Source organism: Misgurnus anguillicaudatus, unplaced genomic scaffold (assembly GCF_027580225.2).
Source record: "Misgurnus anguillicaudatus unplaced genomic scaffold, ASM2758022v2 HiC_scaffold_33, whole genome shotgun sequence".
NCBI classification, from domain to species: Eukaryota; Metazoa; Chordata; class Actinopteri; order Cypriniformes; family Cobitidae; genus Misgurnus; species Misgurnus anguillicaudatus.
In genome coordinates, this window is record NW_027395283.1 from 3,002,078 (window position 1) to 3,029,941 (window position 27,864).

A 27,864-nucleotide genomic window follows, 5' to 3' on the forward strand; every position below is an offset into this window, starting at 1 on the left:
TTTTTAATAAATGTCTGAGTACAGGGACTATCCCTGATGTACTAAAACAAGCTACTGTTACACCTCTCCTTAAGAAAACTTCACTTGATGATAAAGATTTTAATAGTTTTTGACCTATTTCAACACTTCCTTTTATTACAAAAATGTTGGAGAAAACGGTTCTTAATCAACTTCACACTTTTCTTAACTCTAATCAAATTTTTTAAACTTTTCAGTCTGGTTTTAAACCTCTGCACAGCACGGAATCTGCTTTATTAAAAGTGTCTAATGATATTCTGTTAGCGACTGATGCTGGTGACCCTGTGATCCTAATACTCTTAGACTTAACCTCGGCTTTTGATACAGTTGATCATAAATCTCTCTTATCACGACTAGAATTTAATGTGGGCATCCATGGGAACTGTCCTTAGCTGGTTTAGGTCCTATTTAACAAATAGAAGTTTTTCCGTTAAACTCTGTAATTCTTCTTCCTCTCCAATCCAACTCTCCTGTGGAGTGCCGCAGGGATCTATTCTAGCTCCTATTCTCTTCTCTCTATATTTACTTCCTCTCGGCTCCATTTTCAGAAAACATGGTGTATCATTTCACTGTTATGCAGATGATACTCAAATTTATTTTCCTCTGAAACGCAACAAAGACTCGGCTGTTAACTCTCTTTTCGCATGCCTAGAGGAAGTAAAAATGTGGTTCTCTCAAAATTTTCTATTTTTAAATGAATCCAAAACCGAGGTTATTGTCTTTGGTCCCCATGATAATTTTAATTGGAGTGGCATTGATTTGGACTATCTTCTCCCGACTTCTTCTTGCGTTAAGAATTTAGGTGTTCTCTGGGACCACAATCTCAAATTTGACAAACAAATAAATGCGCTGATTAGCTCCTGTTTTTTCCAGCTACGTCTTCTCTCTAAGGTCAGATCCTCTCTCTCTGAGAAAACCTTAGAGATTGCTGTCCATGCGCTCATTACATCGAGGTTGGATTATTGCAACTCACTTTACTATGGCATATCCAAACATTCTATTGCCCGTCTTCAATTAGTACAGAATGCTGCTGCAAAGTTCCTTAAAGGAAAACGTAAGTTTGACCATGTTTCACCGATCTTAAAATCACTGCATTGGTTACCGGTACATTTTAGAATTGAGTTTAAAATTCTTGTATTTGTTTTTAAATCTATTCACAATCTGGCACCGACGTATTTGTCCGACCTTCTCCGTCCTCATAATCCCTCACGAAACCTGAGGTCTGGTGATCAGGGACTTCTGTTTGCCCCTAGGGCATGGTTAAAGAAAAGAGGAGATAGATCTTTTGCGGTTGCTGGGCCTAGGCTGTGGAACAGTCTCCCCATTTACATTAGAACAGCTCAATCTTTAAATGCTTTTAAATCCTCTCTTAAAACATATTTTTTCTCTCTAGCTTTTAACACTATGTGATTGCTTGCTATTGAATTGCTTTTTATTTCTGTTTTTCTTTTATTGTCTATATTGTTCAGCACTTTGGTCAGCCCTGGTTGCTGTGTTTAAACGTGCTATATAAATAAACACAAACTTGAAACAAACTTGAAACTATATAATGTGTAAGAAGAGTAAGATCACAGTATTAAATCCTGGAGTGAAGAAACTCAACATCACAGTTAGTAAACAGACTCAGACATTAGATTGAATTCTTATTGTGTTGATCTGACAAAGCATCAAGTGTTGTTCATGTACACTCAAGGCCGCCTTAATGCACGGGCTTACCTGGGCTGAAGCCCAGGGGCCTCCCAAGTTCAAGGGCCTCCGCCGCCTCGAGTTTGCGTTCATGATGAGCTGAAAAGGTCATATTGTTTTGTAACTTGTCAGGTTTTCTGTCAATCACTCTAATTGCACGTTACACGACTGCTGATTGGTCCGTTGTAACTTAACATGAAATAAAATGTCAGACGTAACATATTTTTTATTCCGCGTAATGTAATTAAGTGCGCGTTGTCAACTTGACATTCCTGCACGTTAGATTGAGTGTGACAGAGAAACGGGAAATAATCCACCAACAAATGAAAGAGTAGTTTCTGAAATTTCATAATAAGCACCAGTGAGGTGCAGGTCTCTCTCTCTTTCGTGCGCGCGCTCGCTCGTTCGCTCTCTCTCTCTGTGCTCGTTCAGCTGTCTGAGTCTCTGGCATGCAGAAGTCTCTCCAAACGTGCAAAAGAAACTGTGCCGCTAAATTAAGAAAGGAGTTCCCGCACATAATGCTGTTAGTTGTTATAAAGTTTAAGTTTACTCGCGTTTATATCAGTGACGCGTGCGCAGCTGGAGCGATGTAGTTTGACGCGACGTTAGCTCAAAGCACACACATCTGTTGGTTTAAAGAAAGAAAGACGAGAAAGAGACGCAACGGTAAAGGTGCAAGAAAGTAAAGAGCGACAAGACCATCTCAAATGATCATCCCCTGATAGCACCATTATAATCTCATTATCTAAAGATCTTATATACAGGTATGTTCCCTGTTCCATGTCTTGTGCATATTCATACTTTGTCGTTTTACATACTTATGTATGCATAAATACTAAATACAATGCATACTATATCTTCAATAGCCTACAAAATAAATAACTGATTAAAAAACAAGATTCTGTCTATAAAGACTTATCTTTTGTTATCATTAATGCATTTAACAAGATTCTGTCTATAAAGACTTATCTTTTGTTATCATTAATGCATTTAACAAGATTCTGTCTATAAAGATTTATCTTTTGTTATCATTAATGCATTTTCACTTTAAAACTAACTTTAACTTCTTATATTTTTAAAACTGTTGTGAGCATTTAGTTAGTGAGTGGCAATTTTCTGCAAATTTGTATATTCCAAAAACGATATAAACATAAAGCTTATAAACATATATACTTTCACACATTTTGGTTTTATTATCACCACATGTCGCTGTGTGTGGTTGTTAAATAAAGTGTCTTATGTTTATGCTCAAGTGGGCTCAGTGATAATGTTAATAACAATATTATGGTGTTTTCTGGCTCAAAGAGGGAAAACTCACTGTTGTATGTCTCGAAAGAAACTAATGCATTTTGTGATGTAGATTACCTAGATATTGCACTTAAAAAAAGAGACTATAAATCGAGGGGAAGGGGGGCCTACAAAACCTCTTAGCCCCGGGGCCTCACATTAGGTTAAGGCGGCCCTGTGTACACTTCATATTTTCTGTTTGTTGGGTTTAAAGGATACACAGCCTATAACAGCAGCAGATCAATTTACATTTATTTCTAATATTTATATTCTAGGATTTAAATTACACTGCATGTAACATTTATTTAAATGAGCTTTACTCACCATAATGTCTCTAGTTTATAATGTGGATCATCTTTTAGATCATAGATCAGCTTCACTCCTGAATCTGTGAGTTTATTATAAAGCAGATTCAGTTCTCTCAGGTGTGATGGGTTTGATCTCAGAGCTGCAGTCAGAGCAACACAACCTTCATCTGTGATATCACAACTCCTCAACCTGTAGAGAACAGAGACTTTATGTGAATTATACTAAACTACAAAGTTTGTGCACAAATCTGTAACCTCCATCTCTTCATGTAATGTTCCTCTTTCAATTCCTCAGTAACTGAGACACTGTGTGTTTAAATGTCAAATAAATCCATCACACAGCTGACTATTAGTGTTAGATGTCCTAAACCACATTAACATTTCTTCATAAATCTGTATTGAGTTCATGACTCACACTTGTAACTCTCATCAGGTATTTGATGTAAAAATCTTCCTCTATTACAGGAGGAATATCAGCTGGAGATAACATAACTCTGATCTTACATTTAAAGATGTTACAGTGTTTAAAGATCAATTTCACTCAATCTATAAAAACATTATTAATGTGTGTGTCAGTGTCAATGATGGATCAATGTTTTTAATCATCTTTATAAAAACAACACGACGAGGAGAAAAACTCTTCATACACAATAATATCAGTAAAGATTTCATCAAAGAAACACCAAACTACATTTTCTGACATATTAACAGAGGAGTTTTGTTGCACGTTGTGAAGGAAATTGAAATGAATCATAACTAATTATAACTAACATGTCTTTTTCTTACAGGTTTGAAAAGTTGTACTGTATATGCTTTTGACAACTAAATGTGTTAAAAAAGAGGAAGTACGTATGGTTAAATGATTTCAATTTAAAACCCCATGACTTGTTAAAGCTTTGCGTCGTGCTGCATTGCACCTTGGGTGTGTATTATTTTCTTATATTCCTTACACAGGGCTCCAAACAAAAAAATCAATTAAGGAGCCATTGGCTCCTATAGGGGAAAAAAACAGGCGCCAAATAATTTTTTAAGAGCCACATAACAATGCACTTACTTTTAGCAGGCATGAAAATGGTACTGGGTGAAAAGGGTGAGAAGTGTGCTCGAGGGGCGACGTGGCCTCTGATGGGGCCGGGAGGTGGGGGGACTCCCCCAGAATAAATATTACGGGCTCATTAGGGGTAACTTAACTTGTTTATTCTTCAGGCATGTGATTGGCCAAGTGTAGCGCTCCCCTCAGTATATATATTAGCTAGGGCAGGGCTTTTGGGTTCTGTTAATGTATTAATAAAATGTGTTAACCCTTATTAACTCAATTTAGATATTATCTTGGATTTCTCTTTTAAAATACACACATGAAATGTTTTCTATACCTGACTATGAATTTACCTTTCTCAAGTTAAAGTATTAATAAAGATTTTAACCGTGTGTCTATGTATGTCTTTCCTCAAATAAAACAATAACCTCTTTCCAAGTAAATAATGAAATAACACAACACAAAGTTTAAGAAAATATCTCTTAGTTATTTACTCAAAAAATAAGTTATTATCTTAAAAGAAATAAACAAATTAAATAAAAAATATAATTGTTCTTTTTAAACCTTCAACATAAAATGTTCCTCTTTTTTCAAATAAAAATACTGTAATTGAATAGTCTCTCTTACTTACACAAAAATGTAAACAATGTCAATACTGTACCATACAAAAGCACAGAATTCAATGTAAACTATGAACCCTCTTTTTAAAACAACAAATGTAAACACAGTCAATACTGTATCATGTATAAATGCACAGAAAACAATTTAAACTCTATTAACCCTCAAATGGATTAATTCAGAAAACCTCAATATACCTTTAACAGTTAAATATCACTTAAACCAGACTTTTTGTGGGCCCACAACACACCTTAATGCAATCTAAAGCCGGCAACCAAAGTTATTATCAAACTAAAATACCGTAGCAGGCCTGATGCGTTGCTCGTGTTCGTAGTGGCCCAAAAACGTAATGGCCGCTTCACTCGTCACCGAGCAAACAAACTAAAAGGTACCTTGAGATAATGTTTCTGTCCCAGCCTTTCACCAACAGTCACGGGTGCAGTCTCATCATCCGATCAGCATTACAACACGAACTCGATCTCCTTTTTAACACCACGTTTAGTAAAACTCACGAGTGAAGTCCTGGTTGCTTTAAACTCTGTGTGAGTCCTCTTCTCTGTCTTCAGATCGAAAACAGCAGATAAACTCTTCAAACTGTTCAACTGAGAGTCAAACTTTAACTAGAAAATATTGTTCACTTGTGATGAACTGACTTCAGCATATGTTTCTCAAGTAACGCAGTGTTAGCATTAGCAATAGCACAAAAGTAAACAGTCTTTGAACTTCGTGTAGAAATTCCTCCCGTTTCTCAATATGCACCTTGTCACTCTTTTCATATGGTTGACGTGCAAACAATCATCAGAAACAAGTTACATCTTGATTTGTGCACTAATAATTTTACATTTTAAACTCAGAAAATCTCTGTGTAACACTCACTCTGCTGCTCCACTCTTTTTTTTCTCTCGTCTCTCCCGCTGCAAAACCACACCCCTCACTCTACTACCGATCGTCATTAACTCCATAAATGCTGGTTTAGACAGTTTTCAGAGATACTTTAACTTTTACTTAAAACAATAAACATACAATCATTTTTAAACTGCTTTTAACATTTTTAATCATAACTTATTAAATTAACTTAAACCTTTTTAAAACACACTATTTATATACTCTTATTAAATGATACTACAAGCATCACTTATTACTCCATGTTTTTAACTGGGTTACACAAGGACAAAAAAGGAGAAAGGAACCCAACATCCCCTCACACCCCTGCATGTGCGCAGAAACAAAATGCACACCATAACAAACGCAAAAACCATTAATTGACCATTATTTCAATTATTTAATTCTGACGGACAATTTAGATTGTAAATTTAAAATGTAAACATTTGACTAGTAGGTTATCCAAAACCATGTTTAATTAAATGGGTGAATACATGTGGAAAGCTGTAACAAGTAGCATTCCCTTACCATTTGACATCTGCAATCATTTTATTTTGCCATAATCTGACCATCAGTCTCAAGGCCATACAATTTTAAGTTGACCTTGGAATAGGGTGGACCTGAATGCCTACAGTACATGTATTTTAAAATTACTTAATTTTACAATATAGTACTGGTTAAATGAATTGAATTATGGTTTTTGAGTCATGGGTTGAATAATTTTCAGATCAGCAAAAAAGTTATGTGGGAAAATAAAATAAGAACAAATCAAGAAATTACAAGCATATAAAATAGAAAAGAACTTAAGTTACAAATAAAGTAAGATCTAAGATTGATTAGGTAGAGAAACAGTATCAAATTAATATAACACTGTTTTCATTCTATAAATTAAACATAATTGATCTTTTTGAAGCTATAAAAGTGATTTTCCTTTTGTCTTCTGTAGTCTGATTTACATAACGACTCAAACATAAGCTTTTCTTATAAGATGAACTGTCCCTTTAACAACGGAGAAGCGCTGATCTATACACTGACACATCTGATCAACTGCTCACTTATAAATGTCTGTTTTTATGAGTATACTTGCAGAGACTGTGGCATTACAAGATAATTTGCGCGTATATCTCCTGTCAAGCCCAAAGAAATTATGTGTTTGCGTGATTTTTAAAACGCGCGTTGGGCTTGAGTGTGTGCACGTATGCACACAGAAAACCGCTCCGTTTAACATCTTTGTCCTTCAAATAGTCTAAAATCCAGGACGTTTTGAAATGTCTTTTGGCACGGTGTTCATTGACTGATGCGGAAAGATGAATCCCTGTGTCTCTGGCGTTTTCTCTCGCGCTCGTTCTGGCACAGCTGCTGTAGCCTGCTTTTTGTTAGCAGGAGTGTCATCCGCTTTTACCCGTTCATATTTTGGCGCTTTCACTCAGTGAAGTTCACACAACGCATCTCATTTCATGACGTTAATAAAACAAATGAAGCGATAGGCTACTGGTTATAAAACATGCACGTAGGATGCAAATTTTACAATCAAAGGGAGTAAATTTGTATTGTCGCCAATGGCGACCTTGACAGAAATTTCACTCGCAAATAAATATATTTGGTCGCAAATGCGACCATTTTAGTCGCAGTTTGGAGCCCTGTTAGATAAAATGTATTCTTTCCGATGGGAAGGATTTGTTCGTGATTAAATCATTGTGATGGCTAAGGCCACACTAGTAAATTTATTTTTGTTTTTCTCTTGGAAATTGTTTTATTTTGTAGAGTGTTTTGTATTTGTATTGGGACGATTTTGTTTATGAATTTGCTTTACTTAAAAGGAAGCTGTGTATTTTAGTTTATTTTTACCATTAATACATTATCACGATATATTGTTTATATTATTCTCTTGCTAGAGTGCACGCAAGTAATTGAAAGAAAACAATAAGCTTGAGATCTGGGTCTTAGTTTCATATGTTTTCATATTTTATTTTATTTTTATAGTTGTGACATGGTGCATGACTGCAGCGCGAGTCGGAGGTTGGAAATTTAAAGGGTTTTCTTTGAAGGTTTGAGAGATGTCGTTTTCAATAATTATATTTCCTTTTTTTTATTATTTTCATTTGATTAATATTTGGTGTTGATTTATTTTCTTAGTTTTTGAATTTTGTGTTCACCCTATTTGGAATGGTTTGGTTGGCCAATTAGCAAACGCATAAGCTGCAGACCATTATGGTAATTGTTTGTTAGATCCTGGGAGAGCATTGCAACCAGGTTCTGAGTGTTGACAGATTTCCCTGTTTTTCTGGTTTGTGGGAATCTTTTTGATCTAAAAACCAGACAATAAATTGAAGTCCAAACAGGACATTTAATATAAGCAGTGGCCAGAGGTGGAAAAAGAAATAAAATATTGTACTCAAGTAAAAGTAAAGTTACTTTAATAATATTTTACTTAAGTAAAAGTAAAGTTACTTGTCTAAAAATCTACTCAAGTAAAAGTAAAAAGTAAGTCATTTTAACTTTACTCAGAGTAAAAGTTTCTTTTTTTACAGCGGGAAGAGGTGGAGGATTCTAGTATAGTTAAAAAACGACAAGGGAATATACATCTCAAACTAGTTGTGTTTAATTGTAGGAACATCTTTACAATGAAAGTGCAATAACAAAAAGTTAATAAAATAAAAAGCTTTTTAAAGTAAGAAACATTTATGGAATTGTTTAATGATTTTTACATGTGAGTTATGCACTTTTGAAGGTGGTCAGCAGCTTGTAAATACAATCACTATAGTAAGGTTGTAATTGATGTATTGCTGGTAACATACATTATTTTATTAAACTATATATAGTTTAAATGAGCATATAATGAGATGAGTGCCATGTCTATATACATTTGACACGTTTATTATCTTCTTACTTCCCTGAGCTGGGGACCTGATGACCTTTATTCTTCTCTCTCTCTCTCTCTCTCTCTCTCTCTCTCTCTCTCTCACGCTCTCTCTCTCTCTCTCTCTCTCTCTCTCTCTCTCTCTCTGCAATGTCTAATGACCTGCGCATTCTCGAGGAGGTTTTGAAGTTGTGTTTGACTTGACGCGAAGCTGCTAGACCTCGGAAGATAATGCGCATGGTATTAAAAACGCATCGTGCAATTTCGTACTTAAGAGCATGAATCCTACCTTTCAAAGAAATGAAACACTCGCTTTGTGTCAGTGGAAAGTGGTCGCTTAAATATGACCAGGGGTTTCTTTCATAAGATTTGAACTGAGGCGGGTCTGCATTAGCGCGCGCCTGTCTCGTCCGTCTCCATGGTTCTTATTGCGCGTTCCCCCGAGCCCCGCCCATTTACATCCGTTGCGCGTCTTTATCACCTTGCTTTTTAAAATATTTTTTTACTCAGTAACGGATATGATTTAAAATGTAGCGAAGTACAATACTTTAAATAAAACATACTTAAGTAAAAGTAAAAGTACAGATTTTCAAAAACTACTCAAAAAAGTAAAAATGTGACCCGTCACGGAAACCAGGGACACAAGTCGGTAGCACAAGTTTCGAGAAAATGAGAAACAAAGTTTTTTTTTTCAAAATTTGTGATTTTCGTTTTATTGCAGAATCTGTTAGTTGAGATCACGAAGAAGCCTCTCCATGTTTGAGATAGCAGTTTATGTATATTTAAAAGCGTACATTTTGCGGTTAAAATAGGCTTGTTTTCCGGAGATTCTAGTGTGCAGCAGGGGGCGTCATTGTCTGTGTGTATATTTACATACTGTATAAGCTTGTGTTTTCGCCTCCGCCCCCAAAGGGAACAGCGTGACTACTGAATAAGGATAGTTCGCCCAAAACTGAAAATAATGTCATTAATGACTTACCATTATGTCGTTCTAAACTCGGAAGACCTCCATTCATCGTTGGAACACAGTTTAAGATGTTTTAACATTAGATTTAGTCCGAGAGCTTTCTGTCTCCTCCATTGAAAATCTATGTACGGTTTCCATGTCCAGAAAGGTAATAAAAACATTATCAAAGTAGTCCATGTGACATCAGTGGGTCAATAAAATTGTGTTGATGCATCGAAAATACAGTTTGGTCCAAAAATAGCAAGAATTACGACTTTATTCAGCATTGTCTTCTCTTCCGGCTCGAGCGTGAAGTCACGTGACTGTAGTGACGTGGCTGCTCTGTCCCTTAAGACATGTTTGCTGAGTTTTATTTTTTTTTTTCAAACTTATAGCGTGCGTCTCCCCAGACTGTAAATGAAAATCGGGCGCACAAAACAAAAGAAATATAAAAGAAGCTGGGGCGGAACAAATAACAGTCAACCGCATATACGTCAGCCACGTCACTGACTTTATGGGGCGCCGCAGTCGGATGACGTCAAAGTACCGCGAGAGCTCTTTAAGAAATCTTACGGAGTAGTTTAATTTCGACTCGCGGTACTCTGACGTCATCCGACTGCGGCGCCCCATAAAGTCAGTGATGCGGCTGACTGTTATTTGTCCAAACACACAGAAGTTACACAGAGATCGTTGTATTCTTTATATAATTGGCTACATGTTTTGTCTATCAATATTTTCCATGAAGTCATTGGCTGATGGAGGAACGAGCGAGCGATTGGTAACATCTCTTAAGGACTTCACGTTTTCGACGGTGCTGTTTTTGGATTATCTATTATTTTAAATACAAACTTTGAAGGCGGGTTCATGTGTTTAACGGAACGTAAATACCGAAGTGTAATCTGATATACCCTTACATGTTACGATGTAAATAGTCCTCAGATTGTATATTATATTGTATTACCAGAAGTTCATGCGAAATAGACTATATATCTATATTTCACGGATTATACGCATTTGTGGACAAAAATCATTGGATGATTCACACATCTGAAACAGACTGGATTCGACTTGTGATCCCCGCAAAGGTAACGTTAAAAGTCCTGTTTATTTTTGCATTTTGTCATTCGGACTTCTGTAATAAAATACTACATATGATGGTAGAACCTCTGTATCTCAAAACGGCTTTACAGGGGGTATGGCTTAGCTAAATGAGATGTAAATGAGCCCTATTTTCTCTCCAGCCAGGGAAAAGGGAAAGTGTTAACTTTTTTCTTCCTCAAATTTCTCAGCATTCTCTTTCTTGAATGTGTTACATTCAAATGGCCACAAATTCTCCAAATCTTATCAGATGTCCATGTGTTACACATCGTTGGAAAGCTTAGAATCTGCACTTTCAGAATCTATGAATAACTCAAAATGCCCCAGATCCGACTTGTGTCCCTACTTTCCGTGACTGGTCACAAATACACAAAAAAACTACTCAATTACAGTAGCGTGAGTAAATGTAATTCGTTACTTTCCACCTCTGGCAGTGGCTCCTGTGTTTGTCTTCTGTGGACACCTGGTGAGGACAAATGTCTTGTGTGTGTTGTCTATAGACGCACCGGTTCCCTTTCAGTCGGTCACTACGACGTCACGTCGTGACCGACGAATTGGGAACCGCTTCGCGGGTGACCTATCTACTTCGAGAACTATAAGAAACGGCAATGAACTTGGCATGCAGGTATTTGCATAATGCCGGCGCCGCCCCACCAGGTGCTACGACCAAATCAGCGCAGGTGCATAATACCAAATCAGCTTTATTGCTTCGAAGCCGGCAGACATCTGCTCACGAGAAGCTATTTGAACTGATATTCGTAGATCCTGTCTCTAGTGGGAAAAAGATCTCAGCTTGCCAAAGTTGGTTGGGCGAAGACACCTCAGCGGAGGCTCGCAGTGTTTTTCTCCACCCTTTGTCTCTCTCTCTCTCTGTCTCTGTCTCTTTAATTTAGGACTTGAGTTTGAGTGAGTGCGTTGCCTCTCCCTGTGTGTTTCACCAGCTTGCACAGGAGTGATTTCCCTAAAAGAGCAGCACGTTTGAGCTTTGTGTCTTTTTAAAGACAGCCACTCATTCGTGTCACGGTCGGGGTCGTCTTTTTAAAGATGGATTTCCGTCCGTGCTCTGTTTCTGGATGTGGTGTGTTCATCGCCCCCCGGGATGGCCACGAGCGTTGTCTTTTGTGTCTGGGGCTCCAGCACGCAGAGGCAGCGTTGTGTGATAGTTCATGCTCCGTCTGCGAGGGCATGACTATGACGGATTTGCGGAGACGGGTGTCGTTCCTCCGGCAACGGCCCCCGCCTTCCAAGTCTGGTGCTACTAAGGGCGCAGCTACCAGACTTGCGAAGGATGACCTCCGTATAACTGTGCTGGGTCGGTCTGCTGGTTCGGTCTGCTGGTTCGTCCAGTAGCTCCCAGCGCCCTGATCCGTTGCCAGCGGAGGTCCCGATGGAGACGAGCGGCCCGTGTTCTACGGTGTCCTCGCGCTCTGTCGAGCCTCCACCCGACGCGATGTCCACCGTAACGTCGGAGGGGGGGTTGTCAGCCCGAACATCGATCCGGATCCGCTCCCGTCTTCGGGCCAGGTTGCGGGTTCTGCGTTCGACCCCGAGATGGCAGCCATGCTCGCTCGGGCGGCGGAGGCGGTCGGCTTGGAGTGGACTAAACCTCCCCCACCCGAACCGTCCCGCCTCGATGATTGGTTCTTCGGGGGTGCCAGGGCTTCTCAGTCCTCGCCCCCGGTGCCTTTCTTTTTTCACCGAGGTGCATGAAGAGCTGACGCGGTCGTGGAAAACCCCGTTTTCTGCCCGGAACCGGCCGTTTCAGCCTTAACCCCTCACCTCTCTCGAGGGTGGAGATGCCAAGGGGTACACTGGTATCCCATCAGTGGAGCGGCCGGTCGCGATGCAGTTGTGTCCGGCCGGTGTCACTTCCTCCTGGCGGGACCAGCCTACTCTCCCCTCACGGGCCTGTAAGCAGTCTTCGGCGCTGACCGGTGCTGCTTACAAGGCTTGTGGGGAGGCAGCCTCTGCCCTGCATGCCATGGCATTGCTGCAGGTTCACCAGGCTAAGGCTCTGAGGGACCTGCACGCGGGAGGTCACGACTCGGCGGAGTTCTTCGTCGGGCGTGCGATGTCTACCCTGGTAGTTCAGGAACGCCATCTCTGGCTGTGTCTGGTGGACATGAAGGATGCTGATAAGACCCAGCTCCTGAATGCACCGGTTTCCCAGACTGGCCTGTTCGGCGAGACGGTCGAGGAGTTTGCCCAGCAATTCTCCATGGCCAAGAAGCAGACTGAGGCCATCGCTCAGATCATGCCACGTCGGAAGCGTCCTGCGCCTGCCCCATCCACGTCGGCGCCTCAGCCTGCTCCTCGCCGAGGGCGTCCTGCGGCGGCCCCCTCCGTTCCTCCCCGGGGCTCATCTAAGAAGCGAGGAACCGGTCGTCAGCAGCGCGCCCCGCCCGCTCAGCCCGCTTCGAAGGGTGGAAAGAGGAGATCGAAGCGGCCCTGAGACGGGCGACCTAGAGATGGAGGGGATCGCTCTTCGGGAGATGGTGAAGGCACCACTCCCCCCACCTAAGGAGGGCCGGTTGGGGAATCCTTTGTTTCATTTTTCTGTTCTGCCGACTTTTCAGTCGGCACCCACAATTTCACAGAAAGAGCGAATTCCACTTCCATCTCTAGGTCTTCAGATGAGCACCGGAGACATGAGCGGGCTCATAACCCCCCGTCGTTCTCCGATTCATCAGAGGAGTACGAGAGCGACGCACGGGCTCATAACCCCACCGCGCTCTCCAACTTCTCAGGCGGTAGGAGACAGTTACGGGCTCATAACCCATCGTCTTCCTCCTCCTTCGCCAGAGGGTGCATCGAGTGGTGTGAGGTGTCTTCAGCAGAGCCTCCCTTACTCACAGCTTCCCAGCCTGTTGCGTTGGCTTTTACGCACGATTCGTCTTGGCTATGCGATCCAATTTGCCCGGCGTCCCCCCAAATTCTCCGGCGTTCGTTTCACTGCGGTGAGAGCTGCCGATGCGCACGTCCTCCGTGCGGAGATCGCTGTCTTATTGGCGAAGGACGCGATCGAGCCGGTCCCTCCAGCCGAGATGAGGTCGGGGTTTTACAGCCCTTACTTTATTGTACCCAAGAAAAGCGGCGGCTTGCGACCGATCCTGGACCTGCGTTTTCTGAACCGTGCACTTCATAGAATGCCGTTCAAGATGCTGACGCCAAAACGCATATTTCCATGCATTTGTCCAAATGATTGGTTCGCATTTATCGACCTGAAGGACGCGTACTTCCACGTATCGATTCTCCCCCGGCACAGGCCGTTTCTCCGCTTTGCGTTCGAGGGGCGAGCATACCAGTACAAAGTCCTCCCATTCGGGCTCTCTCTGTCGCCCCGTGTATTCACCAAAGTAGTGGAGGGGGCTTTAAAACCCCTGAGAGAGAAAGGTGTGCGCATTCTTGCATATCTGGACGATTGGCTAATAATAGCTCAAACACGTCAGACGCTGTGCGATCACAGAGATTTAACTTTAAAACACCTCGCTCGTTTGGGTCTTCGGGTCAACTGGGAAAAGAGCAAGCTTTGCCCCGTGCAGAGAATCTCTTTTCTCGGGATGGAACTGGACTCGATCGATTTGACAGCTCGTCTAACAGAAGCGCGTGTACAGTCGATTTTGACTTGCCTGAATACATTCAAGAGCAAGAGCGCGGTCCCGCTGAAACAATTTCAGAAGCTCCTGGGGCATATGGCAGCAGCCGCAGCTGTGACTCCGCTCGGACTACTTCATATGTGTTATCATTACACCTGCGTGTCGTCGCACTTTCACTCCGTGGTTAGACCGTGCGTTTCTCCGAGCCGGTGTGCCTCTGAGACAGGTCTCCAGGCATGCAATAGTATGCACAGATGCTTCAGACACGGGGTGGGGGGCCACGTACGATGGGCTTGCGGCTTCGGGGGTCTGGACGACACCCCAGCTGCATTGGCACATAAACTGCCGGGAAATGTGGGCTGTATATCTTGCGCTCGTCCGTTTCAGCAACGAGTTACGGGGCAAAGACGTATTAGTTCGCACAGACAACACAACAAGGTCGATATCGCTGCGATATCAGCTCACCATTCACTCGTAAACGGTAGGACAGTGGGTCAGCACGACCTGGTCATTAGATTTCTCAGAGGCGCTCGAAGACTGAATCCTTCGCGTCCTCCCTCTATTCCTCCTTGGGACCCGTCCTTGGTGCTGAAATCACTCCAGGAAGCCCCATTTGAGCCTCTGCATAGTGTGAGTGTTAAATTTCTTACTATAAAAACATTAACTCTCCTTGCTTTGGCTTCTGTTAAGAGGATAGGGGATATTCATGCATTTTTCGGTCGATGATTCGTGCCTTCAGTTCGGGCCGGCTGCATCCAGCGTAACACTGAGACCCCGGCCCGGCTTTGTGCCCAAAGTTCCCACCACTCCTTTTAGAGATCAAGTGGTGAATCTGCAAGCGCTGCCTTTGGAGGAGGCAGACCCAGCCATGGCTTTGTTATGCCCTGTTCGTGCACTACGTTTGTATATAGACAGGACGCAAAGTTTTGGATCTCAGATCAGCTCTTTGTTTGTTATGGTGGTCAGCAGAAAGGAAAAGCTGTCACCAAGCAGAGGATGTCCCATTGGATTGTGGATACTATAGCCCTTGCATATCAAAAGCAGGACGTGCCTTGTCCATTTAATTTACGTGCTCACTCTACACGCAGTGTGGCATCATCTTGGGCACTGGCTCGCGGTTCCTCGCTAGCAGATATTTGTAGAGCTGCAGGCTGGGCGACACCTAATACGTTCACAAGATTCTATAGTGTTCGTGTCTAGCCAGTTTTCACTCGGGTTCTTTCTACCAACTAGTTAAGAATGCAGAGGGTCGGCTCGTGTGTCGGCTTGGAGCCTCTTTTTTGGTGCTGCACATTTGCCCATTATGGAAGGCCATCGAGGCAAAAACGTCACAAAAACTGTTTTTGCCTCACCTCCACCGCCCTGATAGCTGATGTTGCGGAGCATCCGCTGTCAACCTATTACTGATGTATTCTCTGTAAACCTGTGTAGGCTAGGCGTCCACATTTGTCCCCTACGTGGGGTTCATTTGTGTGTATAGTCCGTGGGGTTCTAATCCTCCACGTTTTTCCTTAGCAGAGCCTGCTCTGCATCTCTCGGCATACCATGTATTGTTCAGAGACTTTTTTTGTGAGCAACCTGTCGGTTGTTTCATATATTTTTATGTCATCAATTTAACCTTCTTAGGGGATGGCTTCCGCAGTGTTCTAGCTCCGCTCAGTTTAGACGCTTCCCCAGTTCGCTGCTTCACTATCGTGGGTTAAGGAACAGGTAGTGACCGGCCTTCTGCATTTCGCCTTAGGTTCCGCCCCTTTATGTGGAGGGCGGAGGGCTTTGCAGGCACTGGAAGGGTTCAGCTGCAGTGGCGTTTTGGTAGGGATTCCCAATTCGTCGGTCACGACGTGACGTCGTAGTGACCGACTGAAAGGGAACGTCTCGGTTACGTATGTAACCCTCGTTCCCTGAAGGAAGGGAACGGAGACGTCACGTCCCGTCGCCACAGTTTGCTGTTCCATTGCTGTTTTCAGGCCGGGCACTGTTGCTCAGCTTCTCAGCAATAATATAGCTGATTTGGTATTATGCACCTGCGCCTTATATACGCACCTGGCGGGGCGGCGCCGGCATTATGCAAATACATGCATGCCAAGTTCATTGGTGTTTCTTATAGTTCTCGAAGTAGATAGGTCACCCGCGAAGCGGTTCCCAATTCGTCGGTCACGACGTGACGTCTCCGTTCCCTTCCTTCAGGGAATGAGGGTTACATACGTAACCGAGACGTTATGTAACTTAAGTCAGTCAGGTGTGTAGGGGAAATCTAACAACACGACATCATTCACTTTTATTGTAGTATAATACAATTTTAATTTTAATCTTTATCTCTGTTTTTATCTTCACAGGTTGTGTTGTGGTGAAACACTGCAGTACTTTGATGATGTATTGATGTCTCATAATTATTCATGAGACTGCTGATGTATCTGCTTACTGATCAGATCCTTTACATTTTAGTGTTTGTTTCTTTTTCATACAGTTTATGTTTAACTAACCTCAGTACATGTGCGACTAACAGAGAGATGATCTTACCCCAGTATCTCCAGTTTACAGTCAGGATTCTTCAGTACATCAGAGATCAGCTTCACTCCTAAATATGTGAGTTTATTCAGAGACAGATCCAGATCTCTCAGGTGTGATGGGTTTGATCTCAGAGCTGAAGTCAGAGCAACACAACCTTCATCTGTGATATCACAACCATACAACCTGCAGAGAACAGAGACTTCATGTGAATTATGCTAAACTACCAAGTTTGTCCTCACATCTCTAACCTCCATCTCTTCATGTAATGCTCCTCTTTCAATCCCTCAGTAACTGAGACACTGTGTGTTTAAATGTCAAATAAATCCATCACACAGCTGACTATTAGTGTTAGATGTCCGAAACCACATGAACATTTCTTCATAAATCTGTATTGAGTTCATGACTCACACTTGTAATTCTCATCAGGTATTTGATGTAAAAATCTTCCTCTATTACAGGAGGAATATCAGCTGGAGATAACATAACTCTGATCTTACATTTAAAGATGTTACAGTGTTTAAAGATCAATTTCACTCAATCTATAAAAACATTATTAATGTGTGTGTCAGTGTCAATGATGGATCAATGTTTTTAATCATCTTTATAAAAACAACACGACAAAAAACTCTTCATACACAATAATATCAGCAAAGATTTCATCAAAGAAACACTAAACTACATTTTCTGACATTTTAACAGAGGAGTTTTGTTGCACGTTGTGAAGGAAATTGAAATGAATCATAACTAATTATAACTAACATGTCTTTTCCTTACAGGTTTGAACATTTGTACTGTATGCTTTTGACAACAAAATGTGTTGAAATAGATTAAGTACGTGTGGTTAAATTATTTTTAATTTAAAACCCCATGACTTGTTAAAGCTGAGGTCATCAAAAAAGTTAAATTAGCTTTTGTCTGCATGGTAACAGAGAGGAGTTTCTGAATTGCAGATATGAAGAATAAATAGATAGAATAGAATAGAATAGAAAGCCTTTATTGTCATTATACTCAGTACAATGAGATTTTTAAAGAGCTACTCCATATAAAGTGCACACATAATAATCACAGTGTAAATTAGCCAAATAATGAGGTAGTTGTGTATAATAGTGCAGGGATCAGTGCAAGTTATTATCATATTCATCCTTCTTTAGTGCAAAGTTGTATTTAATATGGTCACAGCTTTAGGGAAAAAGCTATCCCTGAGTCTGTTTGTTCTGGCCCATATGGACCTGAAACGTCTGCCAGAGGGCAACAGGTTAAAGAGGTGGAAACCAGGGTGGGTTGTGTCCTTCAAGATGTTTCTGGCCCTGCTGATACAGCGAGAATTATAGATGGCAGACATGGAAGGCAGAAAGCAACCGATGATCTTTTGTGCATTGTTAACCACCCTCTGCAGTCTCTTCCTATCAGCCTCCGTGCAACTGGAGTGCCACACTGTCACAGCGTAAGTCAGCAGGTTCTCAATGGAGGAGCGGTAGAAGGTAACCAGTAGCTGAGTGTTGAGATGCTCCCTCCTGAGCACCCTCAAGAAGTGTAACCGATGCTGGGCCTTTTTCACCAACTCTGAGGTATTGATCGACCAGGAGAGGTCTGCAGAGATGTGGACACCGAGAAATTTGAAGGACTTCACTTGCTCTACACATTCGCCATTGATGTACAGGGGTGCAGGAAGGGTTTTTTTTTCCGCCTAAAGTCCATGATTAGTTCCTTAGTCTTGGTGATGTTTAATGCCAAGTTGTTTGATGCGGACCACTGCCCCAGTTTCAGGACCTCATCTCTGTAGGCCGCCTCATTTCCCCTTGTGATCAGCCCCACCACGGTTGTGTCATCAGCAAATTTGACAATGATGTTATCTGGGTGGACGGGTCTGCAGTCAAAAGTGTAGAGGGAATAAAGAAGTGGGCTTATTACACATCCCTGAGGAGAGCCAGTGCTGAGGGTGCGGGGTGATGAGAGGTGATGACCAAGTTTCACCTGCTGGGGGCGATTGATCAGAAAGTCTTTTATCCAGGGGCAGGTGGATGGTGGCAGCCCCAGGTTGACTAGCTTGGGGATCAGAATGTCCGGTATTATTGTATTAAAGGCTGAACTGAAGTCAATGAAGAGCATCCTTACATAGTTTTCCTGTTGTTCTAGATGAGTCACCGCTGAATTAAGAGCAATGGCTATGGCGTCTTCAGTTGATCTGTTCGTTCGGTATGCAAACTGATACGGGTCCAGGGTGGGGGGGAGGCAGGCTTTGATGTGTCTTAAAACCAGTTTTTCAAAGCATTTAGTGACAACTGGGGTGAGTGCTACGGGGCGAAAATCATTGAGGCAGGTTGTGGGTGACTTTTTTGGGATTGGAATGATTATGGCAGATTTCAGGCAGGGTGGAATGATGGCTCGTTCCAAAGACAGGTTAAAAATGTCAGTGAAGACATGTGATAGCTGGTTAGCACATGCCTTGAGAACTTTCCCAGGTACCCCATCTGGGCCTGCAGCTTTCCTAGCGTTCACTGCAGAAAACACCCGCCTTACATCCTCCACATCCAGAGTGAGGGAGGGAGGGGGGGGGTGCTGGGGGCTGGTGGGGGTTGTAATGGTCGTTGGAGCTGCGTGGCTGAGTGCTGCGATTGAGAGTCAAAGCGGGCAAAAAAAACTGTTTAGCTCCTCTGCCAACTCCGCATCTGAGTCCTCGGGTGTCACAGCACAGCCTTTATAGTTGGTGATGATCTTTATACCCTGCCATACCTGTCTAGGGTTGTTGAGATGTTCCTCTAATCTCCTTTTATATTCTGCCTTTGAAAACCTGATGGCTCTCCTTAGGTCCGACCGCGCGCCGCTGTACAATGCTCTGTCACCCGATCTGAAGGCTGAGTCACGTGCTCGGAGGAGCGTGCAGACCTGGTTTGTCATCCAGGGTTTCTGGTTTGGGAACACCCGGATGCATTTTTCCACAGTAACATTCCCCATACAATACTTGATGTAAGACAGTACTGTGTCTTTGAATGTAGCCAGGTCATCATGGTATAAGGCATTCCACCTTGTGTGTTCAAAGCAGTCCTGCAGACAGTGGATGGCATTCTCAGGCCAGGTGGTGATGGTCCTCTTTATGGGCTTTGTTTGTCGATTGAGAGGGATGTATGCTGGAGTGAGAAGTAGGGAAAGGGGGTCTGACTGGCCCAGGTGAGGGAGCGCTATGGCTCTATAAGCATGCTTGATGTTGGTATACACATGATCCAGAATTTTTTCCCCTCTTGTTAAACATTTTACATGTTGGTGGAATTTTGGTAATACAGCCTTGAGATTTGCTTTATTGAAGTCCCCCGTGATAATTTGGAAACCATTGGGGTGGGCAAGCTGGTAAGTATTAATGGTGTTTAGCAGCACAGAAAGAGCAGTGTTTACATTAGCGTCTGGTGGTATGTAGACTGCAATAATGACAACAACGGTTAGCTCTCTAGGCAGATAAAAGGGTCTGCATCTCACCGACATGAACTCCAGGTCAGGGGAACAGTGTCTATCCAAAATACTGCTGTTGTTACACCAACCTTCATGCACGTAGATGCAGAGTCCTCCTCTTCTCTTTTTCCCGCAGTCACTGTTTCTGTCCCATCTGTGTAGCGTGCGACCTTCCAATTGCATCGTGGCATCAGGGATGTGTGTGTGTAGCCATGTTTCTGTGATAATAAATACGCAGCAGTTACGAACATAGCGATTTCCAGCAAGCTGTATTTCCAGGTCGTCCATTTTGTGTACCATGGATCTGGCGTTTGTAAGATAGAGACTCGGCAGCGGAGGTTTGAGTGGCTGTTTCCTTAGCTTAGCCAGTAGCCCAGCCCTGCATCCTCTCTTTTGTTTCCTCTCGCGTCGCCGTCTTCGTCGCTTGCCAGATCCGATAACAATCCACGGAGATCCCGCCGGTCTCGCGATCTCGTCCGGAATGTTGTGAGAGCAATGGTAGTCGCTGGAGATGGTCATCTTCCGGTAGAAACCGATGTCCAGTAAGTCCAAACGACTGTAATGTTTAGTAGTGTAGGTAGACGAACACACAATACACGAAAAACATAATATAAGGCACAAATAGGGAGAGCTCTGAGCCCCTGCGTCTGTGCGCGCCACCATCTTGTCCCATCATATTAGAGATAAATGATGTGACTTTGTCAAGTATCTATCCTATATAAACTCTTGTATTCTTTCTGATGAGGAGAATTCGATTAAATCATATTCATGAATCGACATATATAATTAATATGTTAACCGGCATATCGATATGTAACTGTAACTGACATTTCGTCTAATCATCATCATTATACTGTACACAGTGATTTTGGCAGTATTACTGTATTTATCTAATGCAGCGCACCCAGCGCCTCCGTCTGAATAACAAATTATGTGCATATTTTTACAGGAATATATTTATGTTCTTATCTATATCTAAACATTTATCGGCAGGTTTTTGGAAACGCTATTAGCACATCAGATGAGTCCGTAAATGAAAGGCGCTGTTTCTTCCTGCCGCTCACTGAACAGAGAAAAGCAGAGGAAGACCATCCCAACATGTATTTTGTTTTCTTGCAGTTTGGAATTAGTCAAATAGGGCTTCTTTCTCTACTGCTCGTGTAAGCTTCGCTGTGGGTGCTCGTGCGGTGCGCGCTCTGAAGCGGTCCATTTGCAGCACCCCATCCCTTTTGGTTCTGATAACGTCACGTTATTATTTTGTAAAATAACTTTTAAGAATCAATTCTTGACATTTGTGAATTGATTCAGAATCGTCCACGTCCGCATCACGATGCATCGAATAATTAACTGTTCATAATTGACAAAATATTGTGTGACTCTTGAGTGTTTGTATTCTGTGGACACCCGGTGAGGATAAATGTCTTTGTGTGTTGTCTATAGACACACCGGTTATGTAACTTAAATCAGCCAGGTGTGTAGGGGAAATCTAACAACACAACATCATTCATTTTAATTGTAGTATAATACAATTTTAATTTTAAGCTTTATCACTGTTTTTATCTTCACAGGTTGTGTTGTGGTGAAACACTGCAGTACTTTGATGACGTATAGATTATTCATAATTATTCATGAGACTGCTGATGTATCTGCTTACTGATCAGATCCTTTACAGTTTAGTGTGTTACTTTCATACAGTTTATGTTTAACTAAACCTCAGTACATGTGTGACTATCAGAAAGATGATCTTACCACAGTATCTCCAGTTTACAGTCAGGATTCTTCAGTACATCAGAGATCAGCTTCACTCCTGAATCTCTTAGATAATTATCAGACAGATCCAGATTTCTCAGGTGTGATGGGTTTGATCTCAAAGCTGAAGTCAGAGCAACACAACCTTCATCTGTAAAATTACACTTACACAACCTGTAGAGAACAGAGACACACAGTTTGTTCACACACAGATCAAATCTACAGTGAGTTTTATTTGTTTCTCTTCTTGTCATCATTTAGTGTTTATGAACATTTTCATTTTAGTTTCATTTATGTGTGTTTGTGTTTTACTGAAACACATCAGAGAGATTTACAAGGAAATAAACGTCATCAGTTTATGTTTATATTAACTGTGTGATTATTTTTTATACAGTAATGAAATCAGGTTTCTCTCATCAGACATAACAACGTTTTATCCTATGTTTTTATTTCTGAATGATTTTTATTTTTTACTTCAATAATTCAATTTTAATGTTTTATGTATGTGATGAGTGTTGTGATGAATGTTGAATAAAATCAGCTTCAGTTATCAAATACATTACTGAGATTAAATTAAAATTCACCATTCAACATTTAAAGAGAACCAAAACTTTTTAAAAATGATGTCTTCAAATTTTGAACAATACTTGTCTGAGGACATCTTAGGGTGTTTTCAGACATGAGTCTATGTTTCAGAACCTGGTGCTTTTTCTCCTCGGTTCAGTTTGTTTATTAATATGTGAACACACGGCAGGGGTGGACTGCTTTAGTCTATGGTCACAGCAGCCACAGCTACCAGATGAAGATCAATAAAACACTCCCAGGAGGTTCACTACAAGATTATAATATGCCCGGGATATGTTGTGCTGTTGTTTCGTTATCTCATTTACCCCATTGTTTTGTCTTGAACGTTCTGGCGTTTCGTTTCCCCGTGCCGGGGAAAGGCGTACAGGTATGATTGTCGCGCGACATACATTGTGCACACGTAGGGAAATATTAATTTTGTATTAGCACACACTAGTTTAGGAGTGCCACCCTTGTATGTTTTTCCCCGACTTTTAGCTAGCTAGTGTAGTTTAGTTAGGGCGTGTATACGCTGAAGACCTTTTTGTTTTATTTTTCTTTTCTTTAGTTAGTTTAGAGGTCTTTAAAAATAGTTCGCTTCGTTTTGTTTCTTTCGTTGATTTAGCACCACTCTCGTCCCCTTTCCTTTGGTTCTGTGTTCTGTGTTCCACCCCTGTAAATATTGTAAATATTATTTTGCTATTCTCATTTTTGTTTTCTTCTTATTTCTATTATTATTATTATTATTATTATTATTATCATTATTATCATTATTATTATTCACCCTTTTGTCACTTTGTTCACTTGTTCACATTTAATAAATAATTTTCAGTTTATTCCCGTGTCTGTCTCCTGCCATCTAACCACACACACCCAAAAAGGAAAAGTTTTTCAAATAAAATGTTACATCCCTCACCCTAGACAGCCTTGGGTCGTAACAGGTAACAACAGTCGTTAGAGGAACCCTGAACTACAATTGTTTTCTATTCCAAAGGAGTTAAATGAGCGGAATAAAGGATTGCCTTCAAACAGAAGTGACCACTAAGGATAACATAAATGCTGGCCTAATATTAAATTAATAGTAAAAAGTTCTCAAGTAATTAAATAATCAAGTAAATAGTAATTGATAAAATAAGAACAGAGAAACAAATAAAAAAAAAAAACGGACAAATAAATACAACATTAGTAGCAGATTGTTTTTTTTTTATTAAGTTACAGCTGTCACTTATACTTACAAGCCTATAGTTATGGATTCATACGACCTAAACCACTTTTTTCCTAAACTTTTCACTTTACACAGAACCTTTTTATATACATTTATATACGCCAATGGACATTTTGACTTAATTATGAGCGTATGTGACCGTCAAAGCCTGAAAGATCACAGTTCTGCATGTGCATGTTTGTTCCTGCTGAGATGTTATGGACAGCAGACTTTCTTTTTGTGTCCCAGCAACTTATTTTCAGGGTCAGATTAACCATATGGGCAAACTGGGCGAGTGCCCAGGGGCACCAACTGAAACCAGCAATAAAAAAATTATTTTATCAAATTAGTACTTGCTCTTTAAGACGTAAGTTGCTCATCTACTAAGTAAGTGTGATAATCAATAATTAATAATATTAATTATTCATATTTTAAAAACATTCTCCACCATCCCAATTAAAGAGCACCTATTATGAGATACACGTTTTTAAACATCCTTTTGTGTGTAAGTGTGTATTAGTACATCCTAATGATATTCAAAAAGTACATCAAAGAAAACGATGACGCGAGTTATCGTCTCTAACGTTCAAGGACTACAAAAAACACTCGGATTGTAGGCAACAGTTTACTTCCTGGGATTGGTGATGTAGACAAGACCAACATTATCATAGTTCAGCCCTCAGTGCTTTGCTTGGATACGCCCTCAAAGACGGGGGTGGAGAGCTCCGGAGAGAGCTGAAATGGCGGAGGTTGGGAGTCAATTTGTTTCAAGTGTGTTTGTAAACTATTGTTTCATCGTTTAAGCGATTAAATCTCTTGAGTAGACGCTGTCTCTTTAGATGCAAGGGCAAAATAGCACTTTATGGCCTTCCACAGAGGACATCATGTTTAATACGGTTCCGTGAGAATCCAGTCAGACGTTGTTTATATGTTCACGGAGTTTTCACAACACTAGCGTAGCCAGGATTCACAATGTGGGTGGGCCCAGAGAAAATCAGGTGGGCCTTAACCAAAAAAGCATCTGTTATCAAAATATACAAACACACAATTACACCAGTTTCAATATATTACCGTTTAATAAGAACAAAAGCCTGTATGGGCCCTATTTTAACAATCTAAGCGCAATGTGCAATAAACCAATAAGAGTCTCATCTCCTTCACAAGCCAGTTGCGCTTGCGCCATCCCGATTCCATATTTTGGCAGAATTTGTAAACTAAAAAACTGAGAAGAGGAAGACCACCACCAGTTTAAGATTGATATTAAAAAATTGCGTTGTTTTTATTTGTAATGAAATTGTTATTCTTTGGTATTAAAACCTTTAAAAGTCGTTTTCAGTCATGATCATTCAAGTAAAAATAGCAGGCTTTTAATTGCTGTAAATGTATTGATAGCCCAGATGATCCGTGTTATCTCAAAGAATAGTTTTCAAATATGCAAGAAAAACTTTGTAGGCCTACTTTAAAAAGTACTTTAAATAGTAGCCTAATTTGTTTTTATTTGAAAAGTTTCGTTGCAAAAGAAATCTCGTTTTTTGGTTGTGCATTCCAATTAATATCAATTCAACTGCGGTTGGTTTGTTTTGATTTAAACCTTCATAACTTAAAAAATACAGCTAAGTAGCACTATAAAACAAAATAATAACATGATAACATAATAATAATTTGACAAAAATGTTAAAAACGGAGTTCTCTTGTTTTGCAACAAAATTCTTCATTTAAACCTTTAAAAGTCGTTTTCTTTCAGTCATGAAGTAAAAATAGCAGGCTTTTAATTGTTGTAAATGTATGGATAGCCTACATGATCAGTAGTCTCAAAGAATAATTTACAAATATGCAAGAAAAGGTTTGTACTTTAAAAATTGTTTATTTGTAACAATAAATAATTTATAAACGCAATTTCAGCACTAGAACAGCGCTGTGGGTGTTTTGAAATTTAAGCATAACATAAAAACGGTTCTCATCTCATCATATCCACAGGTACAAAGTCATCATATATAATAAATCTTTGCTGTAGCATTAAAAAACTTCTAAATTAATGCAATATTTGCATTTGTTTAAAGCAAAACATTTAATTTCTTACCAGGCTACAGGTGAAGCAGCTTTTTATGCCTTCTAACGTCTCATAATCGGTCCTCATTTATGTCCAAGACACTCAATAATAATCTTTTAAAACATTTTAACATTTTAATCCTTTGATTTTTCATATTTTAAACGTTTTTGTGCTGCTGCGCATCCATGTGATAAGGCGCGTATGCGGTCATTAAATAAGAAAAGCAATATTTCTCCATTGGCAGGTTTTAGTTGGTCAGTGGCGTAGTCTATTTTATTTGCCTCAAAATACCAACGCACCAACACTGCGCCTGAACACACCTCGTTTTCAGACCAGAAGGCTCATGGGCGCAAAAGTGGGCACAAATGTTATTTGCAAAGACTTTTCTTTTTTTTAGCTGCTGAACCTCATGTTCAGAAAACTCAACGGTAATGTTAAAGGGTGCACCATGGGCGAGGCTAGCCCCTTTTTAGGGGTGCTTCAGCACCCCTAAAAAGGAGCTCAGCACCCCTAAAACTTGGGGCAAGAAATTTAATTATTCTAAAATGTTCGTTCGTCTTTGACCAGGTTAAATAATGTCCAAAACATACTCCGTAGTTTGTGGTTTAAAATATATAATAAGGTAGAAAATGAAAACCTCCCCGCTTAGCAAATGGTGTCAGCCTCTTCTACTTCTCTGTACCTGCATCGCTTAGCCCGTCCGTCATTCAGCGTGAAACACACGCAGAGTGAGAATCAGATAGTGTTGTGATGCAACTTTTTTGTTTAAATCTTACAAAATGTTTACGTTATGTTTATAATGAGCGAGTACATCACGAATCAATCTTTCAAGTCGTGTTTTTGTCTTATAATGAATCACCATGGTACACGTATAATAAGTGTTTATTTTCGGATTATTTAAGTCCGGCGGGTACCCGCGCGCTGCGGAGTAGCACAGTACCTGGGTGACTCGTCCATAGACTTAAACGGAGAGAAGTAGCGCCGGTTACAATGTTCTTCCGCAAGACGCATGCAGTGCGTCTCAGTGGGTAGTTGCATACGTGTGTCTCCGTTGTTAAAGTTTATTATGATTTATCGTTAATTTGAGACTTATTTTAACAATCGGGAGTCATGTAAACATGACATCACGGGCGTCTTTTCTGGTCAGTCGTCATGAAAACATGGCGTTTGGAACAGAGTGAAAACAAACTACATATCACTGTATACCACCAGTAGGCTACCGGTAAGTTATGTGTGAAATCACTAACTGTCTGACTATCAAACTAGACAATAAATATTTTTTTAGTTTGTCACATGTAGACTAATATGAAGGTGATAACGTCTTTAACCCTTAGTGCAGGAGTCACAAGTGTTTTGTTTAGACATATAGTAAAGGTAATGGTTCAATTAAAGGACTGTTAAAAGAAAAGCTGCAAATTAACAAACTATTAATAAACCTACCATATGTTGTAGGCATAAAAGTTATAAATTAGGAGATTTGTCATTTTGACAAAAGCAAACGATACACTGTATATTCACATAAAGCCATACCCACACTGCTGGTGTAGCCCACCTTTTGTCCTGAGACTTTAATATGGCATTAATGGCAAAAATGTGCTAGCTCACCATTAATTAGAAATAAAAAGGTTGGCAAAAAATGCATCTGAAAACTCACCAGATTGATGCTTTAAAATATGTAATTTTAAAAAAATTCTAAGGGGGAGCATGCTCCCGGACCCTAGGGGTAATATTCTTCTCATCTTTTTCACCCCTGACCCATTTTCATGCCTGAAAGGTCTCCAAAAATCTTTATTTTGGAGTTAGTTGAACCAATGTTAAAATGAAAGCTATTTTACAATATACATATTATTGGTTTCTGTAGGAAAAAAGAGCGGGTGGTGGCAGCGGAGCTCATTGGGTGCTCAGCACCCCTAAAGCTCTAACCCTAGAATCGCCTCTGGGGTGCACCATCAAGCTGTAATAAAGTCTTCTCACCGACGGTCTTTGTGACCTTCATTCTAAGATTAT

The 27,864-nt window shown here is 40.7% G+C and overlaps 1 protein-coding gene across 4 annotated transcripts in view; it reads right to left on the reverse strand.

Annotated features, from left to right (window-relative positions):
- Positions 1-27,864, reverse strand: part of LOC141363262 (protein NLRC3-like) — a 235,062-nt gene that overhangs the window by 72,435 nt on the left and 134,763 nt on the right. For 2 of the 4 annotated variants that reach the window (XM_073865878.1, XM_073865877.1), the window contains 3 exons: positions 22,040-22,213; positions 16,856-17,029; positions 3,316-3,489 (listed from right to left, as the gene is read on the reverse strand). In XM_073865878.1, coding sequence (XP_073721979.1) covers positions 3,316-3,489; positions 16,856-17,029; positions 22,040-22,213 — 522 coding nt within the window. The remainder of the gene's footprint in view (positions 1-3,315; positions 3,490-16,855; positions 17,030-22,039; positions 22,214-27,864) is intronic. The other 2 variants (XM_073865879.1, XM_073865880.1) reach the window with 2 other exon arrangements.